The following is a 15,488-nucleotide window of genomic DNA, read 5'->3' as shown; positions in this document are numbered from 1 at the left end:
AGATTATTGAACTGTTGATAATTAGCTTCATCATAACATATGATTTTTCTTTTATATTTTCTTACAAGTCCCGTGTCTATGGTCAAGTTTACTAGAGTCGCGTCATGGTCCGAGATGTTACGGTCTACGTCGATCGTATCAGCAAGTACATACAGGCACATGTCAGAAAGTAGTATTGGGTCAAGTAGTGAGGCGCGCGTGCGACCTGTCCTAGTCGGTTTATCTATAACGTTAGTCAGATGGAAGGAGTTCATTATGTCAACGAGTCTGTGATTATTGTCTACAGTCAGAAGATCAACATTTATGTCACCTACAACTATTACATACGGATTCTCGTTTAGTGCTTTTTCCATAGCATATTGGAAGTTGTTCCAATAAGACGGTATACAGTTTGGGGGTCTATAGGTGGTACACAATAAGAGTTTTCTGTGAGGAAACTGGATTTCTAACCATAATACTTCGCCAACCTGGAACTCAAGGTCTGGTCTACGACAAGTGGATAAGAGGCTGGAAGTGTAAACATTTATACCCCCACCCGGAGCACCACGGTCTTTACGATATAAGTCAAAGTTGTCTAAGAGAATGTCATCGTCTGCTACAGAACTGTCACTGGATTAAGTCCCCTAAATAATCAATAGAATTATACAGCCCACCGTTCCCGCTACATGTGGTTAGCATATATCGACACCACGGAGAAAAGCGCACTACCAGTGTTTGTTTCTTTGACATGGCTGTCGACGGTCTTCAGATTGCCACGCAGGGCTTCGACTTTAAGGGTTACCTACAAGGACCGTACCCAATGATCTCAATATGATGGGTAGGTAAATAGGACGTGTTAACATTTCATAAACACGTTATGTGTATAGGGTCGTCGAATTTATGTGTGTTACATGTGTGTTTTGACTTGTTTACATTAGTTACGTCTCGCGGCACGTCTGCAAATATACCACATGTGCATTTTGGGCGTATAAGCAACTAATCATAAACATATTCTCAAACATTCAAGTATCGTAATATAATGACATGTGGGTAGGATGAGCTTAGTGTACTGAAAAGCACTGCCTGATTACTATATATATATAAGCTCTATGTCGCTGCTTACACGTACGGCCTGGCTAGGTTTGGTACACACGTACGGCCTGGCTAGGTTTGGTACACACGTACGGCCTGGCTAGGTTTGGTACACACGTACGGCCTGGCTAGGTTTGGTACACACGTACGGCCTGGCTAGGTTTGGTACACACGTACGGCCTGGCTAGGTTTGGTACACACGTACGGCCTGGCTAGGTTTGGTACACACGTACGGCCTGGCTAGGTTTGGTACACACGTACGGCCTGGCTAGGTTTGGTACACACGTACGGCCTGGCTAGGTTTGGTACACACGTACGGCCTGGCTAGGTTTGGTACACACGTACGGCCTGGCTAGGTTTGGTACAGACGTACGGCCTGGCTAGGTTTGGTACACACGTACGGCCTGGCTAGGTTTGGTACACACGTACGACCTGGCTAGGTTTGGTACAGACGTACGGCCTGGCTAGGTTTGGTACAGACGTACGACCTGGCTAGGTTTGGTACACACGTACGACCTGGCTAGGTTTGGTACAGACGTACGGCCTGGCTAGGTTTGGTACAGACGTACGACCTGGCTAGGTTTGGTACACACGTACGACCTGGCTAGGTTTGGTACAGACGTACGGCCTGGCTAGGTTTGGTACAGACGTACGACCTGGCTAGGTTTGGTACACACGTACGACCTGGCTAGGTTTGGTACAGACGTACGGCCTGGCTAGGTTTGGTACAGACGTACGACCTGGCTAGGTTTGGTACACACATACGGCCTGGCTAGGTTTGGTACAGACGTACGGCCTGGCTAGGTTTGGTACAGACGTACGGACTGGCTAGGTTTGGTACACACGTACGGACTGGCTAGGTTTGGTACACACGTACGGAATGGCTAGGTTTGGTACACACGTACGGACTGGCTAGGTTTGGTACACACGTAACATTGACTGTTATTAACATTAGTTATATAGGTAACATTGACTGTTATTAACATTAGTTATACATGTAACATTGACTGTTATTAACATTAGTTATACAGGTAGCATTGACTGTTATTAACATCAGTTATACAGGTAACATTTACTGTTCATAACATTTGTTATACCGGTAACATTGACTGTTGTTACCATTAGTTATACAGGTAACATTGACTGTTGTTACCATTAGTTATACATGAAACATTGACTGTTATTAACATTAGTTATACAGGTAGGATTGACTGTTATTAACATCAGTTATACAGGTAACATTTACTGTTCATAACATTTGTTATACCGGTAACATTGACTGTTGTTACCATTAGTTATACAGGTAACATTGACTGTTGTTACCATTAGTTATACAGGTAACATTGACCGTTGTTAACATCAGTTATACAGGTAACATTGACTGTTGTTACCATTAGTTATACAGGTTACATTGACTGTTAATAACAGTCAATGTTACCTATATAACTAATGCTAATAACAGTCAATGTTACGTGTATAACTAATGTTCCCCCCAGTCAATGTTACCTGTATAACTGATGTTAACAACGGTCAATGTTACCTGTATAACTTATGGTAACAACAGTCAATGTCACCTGTATAACTGATGTTAACAACGGTCAATGTTACCTGTAAACTAATGGTAACAACAGTAAATGTTACCTGTATAACTGATGTTAACAACAGTCAATGTTACCTGGATAACTAATGTTATCAACAGACAATGTAACCTATATAACTTATGTTAATAACAGTCAATGTAACCTGTATAACTAATGTTATTAACATTAGTTTACAGGTTACATTGACTGTTATTAACATTAGTTATAAAGGTTACATTGACTGTTATTAACATCAGTTATACAGGTAACATTGACTGTTATTAACATTAGTTATATAGGTAACATTGACTGTTGATAACATTAGTTATACAGGTAACATTGACTGTTACCTGTATAACTAATGTTAATAACAGTCAATGTTATTAACATTAGTTATACACGTAACATTGACTGTTATTAGCATTAGTTATACAGGTTACATTGACTATTGTTAACATTAGTTATACAGGTAACATTGACTGTTGTTACCATTAGTTATACAAGTAACATTGACCGTTGTTACCATTAGTTATACAGGTTACATTGACTGTTATTAACATTAGTTATACAGGTAACATTGACTGTTGTTAACATCAGATATCCAGGTAAGATTGACTGTTATTAACATTAGTTATACAGGTTACATTGACTGTTGTTACCATTAGTTATACAGGGAAACTTGACTGTTGTTAACATCAGTTATACAGGTGACATTGACTGTTGTTACCATCAGATATACAGGTAACATTGACTGTTGTTAACATTAGTTATACAGGTAACATTGACTGTTTTTACCATTAGTTATACAAGTAACATTGACCGTTGTTACCATTAGTTATACAGGTTAGATTGACTGTTATTAACATTAGTTATACAGGTTACATTGACTGTTGTTACCATTAGTTATACAGGCAACATTGACTGTTGTTAACATCAGTTATACAGGTAACATTGACTGTTATTAACATTAGTTATACTGGTAACATTGACTGTTGTTACCATTAGTTATACAGGTAACATTGACTGTTGTTAACATCAGTTATACAGGTAACATTGACTGTTATTAACATCAGTTATACAGGTAACATTGACAGTTATTAACATCAGTTATACTGGTAACATTGACTGTTATTAACATTAGTTATACAGGTAACATTGACTGTTGTTACCATTAGTTATACAGGTAACATTGACTGTTATTAACATCAGTTACACTAGTAACATTGACTGTAATAGTAGTTATTTGATGGAGGTTGTTGTCTATTGGATTTCGAGATGGTTGTAACGCAAGGATTTATGGAGTTTTACATCTTTATTGATTTTATCAGAATATGAATGGCAATGCCAGTTGTTATCATGACTTGGTACATGTATACCGTCCAACTCTCTGTAACACTGTAACTAATTACCGTCCAACTCTCTGTAACACTGTAACTAAGTACCGTCCAACTCTCTGTAACACTGTATGTTATCATGACTTGGTATACCGTCCAACTCTCATTCTCATGCGTTCTAAGCAACAGTCCCTGATATGCTTTAGTGGCAGTTGCTAGGCAATAATCTGATGTTTCTGATGGTTTTTGTTAGACGACAATCCCTTACACGTTCTGATGGTTTTTGTTAGACAGCAGTCCCTCACACGTTCTGATGGTTTTTGTTAGACAGCACTGCCTCACACATACTGATGGGTTTTGTTAGACAGCACTGCCTCACACATACTGATGGGTTTTTGTTAGACAGCAGTGCCTCACACGTTCTGGTGGCTTTTGTTAGACAGCAGTCCCTCACACGTTCAATATTTTACTTTAAACAACTTCTTCTTAATTACCAAAATGCCAAGGGTGATAATATTTGGCCAGAAGCAAACTGGGATGAAGGGCTACCAAGATTGTTCAAATAAATGACCTTCACCAATTTTCAAGGTCACAGAGGTCAAATATGTTAAAAACTTGAAAACAACTTCTTCTGAATAACCCAAATGCTTAGGGTGATGATATTTGGCCAGTAGCATCCAGGGATGAATGGCTACCAAGTTTGTTCAAATGAATGACCTTCGTTCATTTTCAAGGTCACCGGGGTTAAATATGTTTAAATATTTTAACGACTTCTTCTGAATAACCAAAAGGTCCAAGATGTTGATATTTGGCCAGTAGCATGCTGGGATGAAGGGCTACATTGTTTGTCCAACAGAATGACCTTCAACTTTTGTTAAGGTCACAGGGGTCAAATATGTTAAAATCTTTTAATGACTTCATCTGAGGCCTAGGGTGATGATATTTGGTCAGTGACATGCTGGGATAAAGGGCTATCAAGTTTGTTCAAAACTTCGGGCCAAGTGAGCTAAAACACCAGGACGTGTGAAGGACTGCTGTCTAACAAAAACCACCAGAACGTGTGAGGGAGTGATGTCTTACAAAAACCACTAGAACGCGTGAGGCCACGTGAGTATGTCCATATTTGGTCTAAAGCATCCTTGGGTGAAGGGGAACTAATTTTGCATCAACGATAGGTCTGACCCCCTGGGGGCAGAGGGACCGGGCCCAAAAGTGGAAACATAGCAAACTCTTCAAATTCCTTCTTTTTCTGTAGGAATGACAGGATTTTGTCCAATTGCATATAAATATAACCCCTGACTAACCATGTAATACATGTACAGCAACATCTGGCTATTTCAACTTCAATTTTGCTAACATGTCGTGGTGAGCGATACAGGCCCTCTGAGCCTCTTGTTTGTTAGCCAGCTTCCCCGCTGGGTTAGCCATGTGCAGGTCAAGCTGTAAAGCTTCACAGTGACTGTGTTCGCCTAGTCGCACATTGCAAACACATTTTGTTAGTCATTCATTTGAATATAAAAACATTTTTCACGGGTTATTTCGCTCAGCATATTGTTGCAAACAAAATTCAGTGAAAGAAATTATCACCGGTTACATAGGTGTATATCTCCCTTAATACCGTAAACCGGTGTTTCCATCTGCTTTCCTGTGTATGGTTTATATCATCAGGAAGTTAATATAAACACATGTATGTCTGAAAATGATAAATGTTGATAATGAGTATATATGGACTAATACGAGTCTGATATTCAGGAAGATACACCAAGTCAAGGACTTAAAACATTAACGCATCATGTTTAGGCGGGTTGGCGGGATCCACTGTGACTTTATTGCAGTTTTAAGTTCATAACTAGATTTTACAACGATGATTAGACATAATTTTACAAAATTACCTAAAGGTCGGATCCAAATGTGCGGTAATGGTTTAAAAATATTACACATATGACTACATATATACTCCTCAGAAAGCAGTGTTGTTTGTGAGTGAGACAGTTGTGTTGTCTGAGTGTGAGACAGCTTAAAAAAAACACTGCTGTCTCACTCTCAGACAACATAGCCGTGCCACACTCAAAAACACAACTGTCTCACTCTCAAACAACACTGCTGTCTCACACAGATAGTTTAAAGGAAATGTTTAATTTGTGAGAATAACGTATCATAATTAATCCATTTTAACTCAAAAGGCCAGTAGAGCTTATGCCATGGCGCAGCGAATTTCTTTGCCAAAGGGTTCTTAACTTTGTATAGATGGAGGGTATGGAATCCCTGGGGCAAATAGGGGGAAAAGAGGTAAATCTTTAAAAACCTTTTTCTTCTCAATAATAATAATGATAATAATATACAGCATTTATATAGCGCCCTATATAATTTGTAAAATTACTCTAAGGCGCTTTACAACATATGGATAATAGTAATGGTTATAATTGTGAAAACAAACAACAAAGGCATGCAATCACGTTCATACATTTAACAAGCAATGTGCACATAATTGAACAAATAAAAGGGTGGTATTTACATGACGTCTTTGCAAAGATTCTAAAATGCAGACGTGAAGAGGTGAGTTTTTATGTCCCTCTTGAACTTGGCCAGGGTATTCGACTTCCTAATAGCAGATGGTAAGCTATTCCACAACGTAGCCGAAACCCTCCCAAAGCATCTGTTTCCGTAGGTCACAGTACGAGATTTTGGGACACACAACAAAGATTCTGACTCCGACCGCAGTGATCTTGACGGCTGATACAGGGTAACAAGTTCCTGTAGGTACTGAGGAGCTGTTCCATTCAGTGCCTTGTATGTGTATACCAGAATTTTGTACTGCGACCTGTATCGTACAGGTAACCAGTGCAACGAATAAAGCGCAGGTGTGATGTGCTCTCTCTTTCGAGTACGAGTAACTAGCCGTGCTGCAGTGTTCTGAACCCTCTGCAGACGACTAGTTAGTTTGTCAGATATACCACAGAGCAGGGCGTTACCATAATCCAACCGAGAGGTAACAAGTGAATGCACCAAAATCTTGCATGCATCTGCAGTTAGAAACTGCCGAATACAGCCGATGTTCCTGATCTGGTAGTAACAGGATTTGGCAATAGCGTTCACTTGTTTCTCCATGTTCAGAGAACTGTCAAAGTATACCCCTAGGTTTTTAACAGCTGGAACAGTCTCAATAGTTCTGGCACCAACCTTGAGCTGGAGAGCCATTGTTTGCTGACACTTTGGGGAAAAGACGATTAGTTCCGTCTTTTCCTGATTAAGTTTAAGCATGTTGGCGTTCATCCAGATACTGATATCTGTCAGACAAGCTTCCAGACTTTCTGAGACTGTATTCCAACTGTCCTGTGGTTTTATGACCATGTAAATTTGTGTGTCATCAGCATAGCAATGATAGCGAAGGCTATGGCGACGACAAATCTCTCCAATCGGTTTGGAGTACATACAATATTTTCGTGGTCCTAACACCGACCCTTGAGGAACCCCGAAATCTAGTACTTTGTCATGTGAGGTGGCAGATCCGATGGCAACACACTGTCGTCGTTCACTCAGGTATGACTGTATCCAGCATAGTGCGGTATCAGTCACTCCATAAGAGTATTCCAGACGTTAACCCGTTAATCAATCGATTGATAGAGTTGATCAAAATTGTTTTTGAGCATCTTTGGCCAAGGTGGCCTCAATTTTGTATAAACGGATGGTGTGGTCCCTCTCGGGAGGGGTGAATTAGGTGGGAACATAGGAAAATATTTCTAGTTACAAAAGAATGGATTTAAACCAAATGAGGTCTGGAGCATCCTAAGGGTAAGCAGACTTGATTTTGTATGAACTGAGGCTGTGACCTCCAGAAGGGATGGGCCCATCAGGGGAAAAAGAAGATAATAATATTTCTCCTTTTGCACCAATAAAGGGATTTTAACCAAACTTGTTCTATGGCATCTTTGAACAAAGGGGATTCAATTTTGTATAAATGGAGGTTATGGCCCCCCCTGGGGCAGAAGTGCTCTTACATAACAGATATTTGAGATACAAATCGATGGATTTTAACCAATTTTGGTCAAGAGAACCTGCAGGCGAAGACAACTGAATTCTGTATAAATGGAGGGTGTGTCCCCCCTCCCCCAGGGGGTAGAGATGTGTGTCCCCTCCCCCAGGGGCAGAGAGGTGTGTCCCCCTCCCCCAGGGGGCAGAGAGGTGTGTCCCCCCTCCCCCAGGGGGCAGAGAGGTGTGTCCCCTCTCCCAGGGGGCAGAGAGGTGTGTTCCCCCTCCCCTTGGGGGCACATAGGTGTGGCCAAATTTTGGAGTTAAAGGTTTATGTATTAAATTCTTCTCTTTACATACGAATAAATGGGTTTTATCCCCAACCTATAACCAAATATACTATTGCTATGCATGAAGAGAAGAACACATTCATGCTACCAGGATTGGTCCGGAGATCCAGACCAACCCCTGGAGACTTCCTCCCTGGGTCATAACATTGAAACAGTTGAGATCACCATGCAATAACAATTTCCAAAATTGCTGGACATGAAGAATACACTCGTTCTTCGTGTCTTACCCACCCAAACAGATTTACGTGTAGTTTTCTTTGATAAACTGATATGGTACATACTCAGCAGGTTTAAATTGAAAATCAAATACCAGGTGAGGTATTAAGGCCCCTGGGGCGCTTGTTCAGTAAATGATATCATACATTAGCGCTACAAAAGTGAAGCGTACAAATGTCATTGTCAGAAAAATAATCGTTGATTTTGTGTGAATTGAGATTAGATGAAATAACTGTATTCGTATTTAAATGTCACATAGCAATGATCTGTGAATCATTGTCTGTGACTACCTCACAGCGTGCCTGATTTCTGGCAGCTGGAGGCTTGAACGCGGATACACAATATCGGGAGGTGTGTTAGTGTTTTGTGACAGTTATCTGACCTTCGAAACAATAAATGAGCTGTTCCAGATGAAGGGACTAAATTGGGTCCGAATAAGTACTTTTTTGACAACTGACACATTTGTGTCATTGGGAAAAAAAGGATGCAGTGGATTCACCTATCGTTCTTGACTTTCAGAATTTTTTGTGCTTGTTCTTAATTGAAACAGTTTTGTGCGGGACAACTTTCTCTTGTATACAGTTCTGGGGACAAATCGAAGGGATAGGAAACATGTCTGGTAAGTGGTTTTCAAAGTAACAGGAATAAATACAATATGTACAATTTAACTAACTGTACATATAATGTTTGCGTTAGATAAAGTAGCTTTGAAACAAGTAAGATTTCCAAAATGTGTAATGTGTTGTAGCTGTGAGATGTGTAATAAATATGTTGTAGCTGTGAGATGTGTAATGTGTTGTAGCTGTGAGTTGTGTAATGTGTTTAAGCTGTGAGATGTGTAATGTGTTGTACCTGTGCAAGGTGTAATATGTTGTAGCTGTGCAATGTGTAATATGTTGTAGCTGTGTAATGTGTTTTAGCTGTGCAATGTGTTGTATCTGTGAAAAATGTTGTAGCTGTGTAATGTGTTGTAGCCGTGCAATGTGTTGTATCTGTGTAATATGTTGTAGCTGTGTTATGTGTTGTAGCTGTGCAATGTGTTGTAGCTGTGTAATATGTTGTAACTGTGTGATGTGTTGTAGCTGTGTGGTGTGTAATATGTTGTAGCTGTGTAATGTGTAATATGTTGTAGCTGTGCAATGTGTAATATGTTGTAGCTGTGTGATGTGTTGTAGCTGTGCAATGTGTTGTATCTGTGTAATATGTTGTAGCTGTGTGATGTGTTGTAGCTGTGTGATGTGTAATATGTTGTAGCTGTGTAATGTGTTGTAGCTGTGTGATGTGTTGTATCTGTGTAATGTGTTGTAGCGGTGTAATATGTTGTAGCTGTGCAATGTGTAATATGTTGTATCTGTGTAATATGTTGTAGCTGTGTGATGTGCTGTAGCTGTGTGATGTGTAATGTGTTGTAGCTGTGTGGTGTGTAATATGTTGTAGCTGTGCAATGTGTTGTATCTGTGTAATATGTTGTAGCGGTGTGATGTGTTGTAGCTGTGTGGTGTGTAATGTGTTGTAGCTGTGAGTTGTGTAATATGTTGTAGCTGTGCAATGTGTAATATGTTGTATCTGTGTAATATGTTGTAGCGGTGTGATGTGTTGTAGCTGTGCAATGTGTAATGTGTTGTAACTGTGAAATGTGTTTTAGCTTATGAAAATATTAGAGACTACATCTTACCGTTTTTAAAAATTGTCATCGAGAATATACTCATATTTGAGGTGTCATACCTTCCAAAAGTGATTGTGTATACTTCAGCTTACATTCTTATACTCTTTTATAAACAAGTATGGTATTAGCAGGATTTTCATTTAAAAATAAAAACTCAGTGAACTATTAAAATCCCTATGCTTGTACATGTACTTAATAAAAACGGGGGTTTTATGGCTGACAAGATGTTACTTACAATGTACTACAACCAGGGGTTTTATGGCTGACAAGATGTTACTTACTACAATCAGGGGTTTTATGGCTGACAAGATGTTACTTACAATGCACTACAACCAGGGGTTTTATGGCTGACAAGATGTTACTTACAATGCACTACAACCAGGGGTTTTATGGCTGACAAGATGTTTATTACTACAATCAGGGGCTTGATGACTGGCAAGATGTTACTTACTACAATAAGGGTTTTGTGGCTGACAAGATACTACTTACTGCAATCAGGGGTTTTATGGCTGGGAAGATGCTACTTACTACAATCAGGGGTTTTATGGCTGACAAGATGTTAGTTACTACAATCAGGGATTTTATGGCTGGCAAGATGCTATTTACTGCAATCGGGGGTTTTATGGCTGGCAAGATGCTACTTACTACAATCAGGGGTTTTATGGCTGACAAGATGTTACTTACTACAATCAGTGGTTTTATTGCTGGCAAGATGTTACTTACTACAATCAAGGGTTTTATTGCTGGCAAGAGGTTACTTACTGCAATCAGGGGCTCTGTGGCTGACAAGATACTACTTACTGCAATCAGGGGCTTTAATGGCTGACAAGATGTTACTTACATTGTACTACAATCAGGGGTTTTATGGCTGACAAGATGTTACTTACTACAATCAGGGGTTTTATGGCCGGCAAAATGTTACTTACTACAATCAGGGGTTTTTTGGCTAACAAGATGTTACTTACTACAATCAGGGGTTTTATGGCTGACAAGATGTTAATTACTACAATCAGGGGCTTGATGACTGGCAAGATGTTACTTACTACAATAAGGGTTTTGTGGCTGACAAGATACTACTTACTGCAATCAGGGGTTTTATGACTGGCAAGATGCTACTTACTACAATCAGGGGTTTTATGGCTGACAAGATGTTACTATCTGCAATGAGGGGTTTTATGGTCGACAAGATGTTACTTACATTGTACTACAATCAGGGGTTTCATGGCTGACAAGATGTTACTTACTACAATCAGGTGTTTTATGGCTGACAAGATGTTACTTACTACAATCAGGGGTTTTGTGACTGGCAAGATGCTACTTACTACAATCAGGGGTTTTATGGCTGACAAGATGTTACTTACTACAATCAGGGGTTTTATGGCTGGCAAGATGCTACTTACTACAATCAGGGGTTTTATGGCTGACAAGATGTTACTTACTACAATCAGGGGTTTTATGGCTGACAAGATGTTACTTACTACAATCAGGGGTTTTATGGCTGACAAGATGTTACTTACTACAATCAGGGGTTTTGTGGCTGACAAGATGTTACTTACTACAATCAGTGGTTTTATGGCTGACAAGATGTTACTTACTACAATCAGGGGTTTTATGGCTGACAAGATGTTACTTACTACAATCAGGGGTTTTGTGGCTGACAAGATGTTACTTACTACAATCAGTGGTTTTATGGCTGACAAGATGTTACTTACTACAATCAGGGGTTTTATGGCTGACAAGATGTTACTTACTACAATCAGGGGTTTGGTGGCTGACAAGATGCTACTTACTGCAATCAGGGGTTTGGTGGCTGACAAGATGCTACTTACTACGATCAGGGGTTTTATGGCTGACAAGATGTTACTTACTACAATCAGGGGTTTTTAGGCTGACAAGATGTTACTTACTACAATCAGTGGTTTTATGGCTGACGAGATGTTACTTACTACAATCAGGGGTTTTTAGGCTGACAAGATGTTGCTTTCTACAATCAGTGGTTTTGTGGCTGACAAGATGTTACCTACTACACTCAGTGGTTTTTTTGCTGACAAGATGCTACTTTCTACAATCATGGGCGTTATGACCGGCATGATGGTACGTACTACAATCAGGGGTTTTATGGCGGACAAGATGTGACTTACTACAATCAGGGGTTTTATGGCTGCCAAGATGTTACTTACTACAATCAGGGGTTTTGTGGCTGACAAGATGCTACTTTCTACAATCATGGGCGTTATGACCGGCATGATGGTACTTACTACAATCAGGGGTGCCAAGATGTTACTTACTACAATCAGGGGTTTTGTGGGTTTTATGGCTGAAAAGATGTTACTTACTGCAATCAGGGACTTTATTCCTGACAAGATGTTACTAAAATCGGGGCTTTATGGCTGGCAAGATCTTACTTACTAAAATAGGGGGCTTTATGGCTGGGCATGGGCCGCGGTGGTCAAGTGGTTAAGGCGTCTGACATTCTGATACCACTAGTTCTCCAGCACATGGGCGCGGGCTCGATACCTACGTGGGGCAGTCGCCAGGTACTAGCCGTAGGTCAGTGTATTTTCTCCGGGAACTCCGGCTTTCCTCTACCACAAAAACTTGGCACGTCCTTAAATGACCATAGCTGTTAATAGGACGTAAAACACAAACAAACCAATTGATGGCTGGTAAGATGTAACTAAATAGAATCGGGGGGCTTTATGGCTGGTTAGGTGTTACTTATTTGAAAGGGTTGCTTTATGGCTGGCAAAATGTTTCTTAATTATTGAAACTTATTGAAGTTGAGAGCTTTATGGCTGGTAGTAAATTACTTTGCAAATTCGGAACCTTGGAGCTGGCAGGGTGTCTCTTACTCAGATCCGTCGCTCTGTGACTGCCAGAGTGCTGCTTACTCAAACCGAGTTATCATGGCTGCCAGAGTGCTGCTTACTCAAACCGAGTTATCATGGCTGTCAGAGTGCTGCTTACTCAAACCGAGTTATCATGGCTGACTGGTGTTGTTTACTACAAAATGCTAATGGCCACGTAGTTCTCTAGGCATAGTTTGTGTGTGCTTGAACCTGCTGGATCAAATTGTCGTGTCCCGTTTGTCTTGGCAGGTCCCGTAAACATTTCTGTTGTATATCGATGACAACATTCCGTTTTCTTCATTCATTTAGCTATTAAATGAATCACTAGACATTTGTCATCCGTCTACCATTAATACTTTGCAAACGTCAAACAGATACTCACGTCCAGCTGCTACATGCCCTTTAATATATTTACATTAATTACGTTTTTGTTTTCCGATATCTTCGTTATCTTTCTGGCTTGCCAGAGACCTTACGCTGTAAGTTTGTTTCCACTCTGGAAAGTACGGGTTTTAAACTTTGTTTGCAATATTGCTTGGCACTATAAGGTTTTATTTGTTCAAGTTTTTGAGGGTAGAAGATATTGAGGTGAAGGAAACTTTGCTTACATTTCTTGGTCGGAAGGTGATAGGTATTGGAAATATTTATAACTGGATCAAATGGATGTAAGAGGCCTTGCCTAAGGGGTTTCGTAAACAGAAATATCATGAAAATACCTGCTGGTGCATTTCGATAGAAGCATAATGATCATTACCAAAAAACATGAAATGGAGACTTCCGGTTTGATGGCTGAACAGTGAAGTGCTGTGTTTTTCTTGAAATTATATATTCAAAAACATTCTTACAGACCCCAAAACTGTTCTTACTAAGAGTAAGTCACAAGTGTCACTCTGAAGTGTAAGTCGTGCGCTGGTTTGTAGTTTTTACGGAACTGTTCTACAATATCAGCTGACCCTATTTGTTGTTTACTGAATTGACGAGCGTTATACATGTACGATGCCATATGTCACGTACAGGTGAGAGTGCACCGGTCGACCTAGTCGGTTCGGTACACAGGCTGTAGACTTGAGCAGCGGGGCCCCACACGGGGGTAGTGTTGCACCGGTCGACCAAGTCGGATCGGTACACAGGCTGTAGCCTTGAGCAGCGGGGCCCCACACGGGGTTAGTGTTGTACCGGTCGACCTAGTCGGTTCGGTACACAGGCTGTAGACTTTAGCAGCGGGGCCCCACACGGGGTTAGTGTTGCACCGGTCGACCAAGTCGGTTCGGTACACAGGCTGTAGACTTTAGCAGCGGGGCCCCACACGGGGTTAGTGTTGTACCGGAGCACGATACATCGAGTTTTGATGTACGCTTTTTAAAAACTGTACATGCACACATACATGTGCATTTTTTTTAAAAACTGTACATGTACACAAAACAATTGCAAAATAAGACATTTATGTACATGTACACTTTTTAAAAATTGTACATGTACACGATACAACTACAAGTGCTACTAACATTCCTTAATGGTTCAGGTCAACATTATATTTCACACGTCTGATTCGGCGAGTAATAAACGACAAGGAAAAAACTAGTTTCCAAGGCAGTCACACAATACTAGACGGTCACACCGGAAATTTTAAGCATGTAAGAAACCTAGAAAGGTCGTACGAAAAGTTAGCTTCAGCAAGGGCATCCAAGCCCTCGTTTACTGTATACAAATAAAGTGGATCCAAATTAAATTAAAACTTTGATATGGAGTGTATCAATGTTAGCCTAAGATTGCTATCGGTTACTTTTGCTGTATATATTTTTGTGTTTCTCTATGAAAGCTGATGTTACAGACATTTCATCAGAGGTCAGGCGTACCCAGAGGCATGTAGATATTCCACTAGAAATTCCCAAGTAGACAAATCAGAAGTATACAAAATATCATATAGTTTTTATGTGATTTTTTGGAGAAATCGTTGGAGACAAAACAAAAACATGTAGTTACTTAATATGTATATATAATTAAAATTTTAAATCAATACCCCAAAATATGTAATATGAAGTGTCTCTCAGAACAACCTATGTAAGACTTTTGTGACAATAAGTACATATGTATTATATTATATTTGACTTTAGTACTCAACTATTCACACTGAACAATGCAACGTTCTACTTTATGACTCCAATCCATACATTAGATAATGCCCGCATAAATGATAATATGCGTATAACTACTGTTTATGTTTGTTACATTTCTTTCCAATTAAAACTTGGCCATAGGACCAATCAGCATACGAAGAAAAGGTTAAGAAAAATTGAACACCTGATAATTACCAGTGTCTAATTTTTCTAGTATATCCATTTTCAGTTAATTATACAGCATTAACAGGTGAAATATTGTGTACGGTCTACGCAGCAACACTGTAGATTTATGATACACCATTAACAGGTGAAATATTGTGTACAGTCTACGCA

At 39.9% G+C, this 15,488-nt stretch overlaps 1 protein-coding gene across 2 annotated transcripts in view; it reads left to right on the top strand.

Moving 5' to 3' along the window:
• The first annotated feature begins 8 nt into the window (after nt 1-8).
• LOC110453430 (feline leukemia virus subgroup C receptor-related protein 2-like) overlaps nt 9-15,488 on the top strand; it is a 49,877-nt gene continuing 34,397 nt past the window's right edge. Inside the window, exon 1 of one of the 2 annotated variants that reach the window (XM_021502372.1) lies at nt 9-817. In XM_021502372.1, the coding sequence (XP_021358047.1) occupies nt 811-817 (7 nt within the window). In that variant the 5' untranslated portion in view covers nt 9-810. Of the gene's footprint in view, nt 818-8,908; nt 9,140-15,488 lie in introns of those variants that run through there. The other variant, XM_021502373.1, reaches the window with a different exon arrangement.

This window comes from Mizuhopecten yessoensis, unplaced genomic scaffold (assembly GCF_002113885.1).
Source record: "Mizuhopecten yessoensis strain PY_sf001 unplaced genomic scaffold, ASM211388v2 scaffold7285, whole genome shotgun sequence".
Lineage (NCBI taxonomy): Eukaryota > Metazoa > Mollusca > Bivalvia > Pectinida > Pectinidae > Mizuhopecten > Mizuhopecten yessoensis.
The sequence above is the reverse complement of the archived record's forward strand: the minus strand, read 5'-3'. Positions and strand labels throughout refer to the sequence as shown.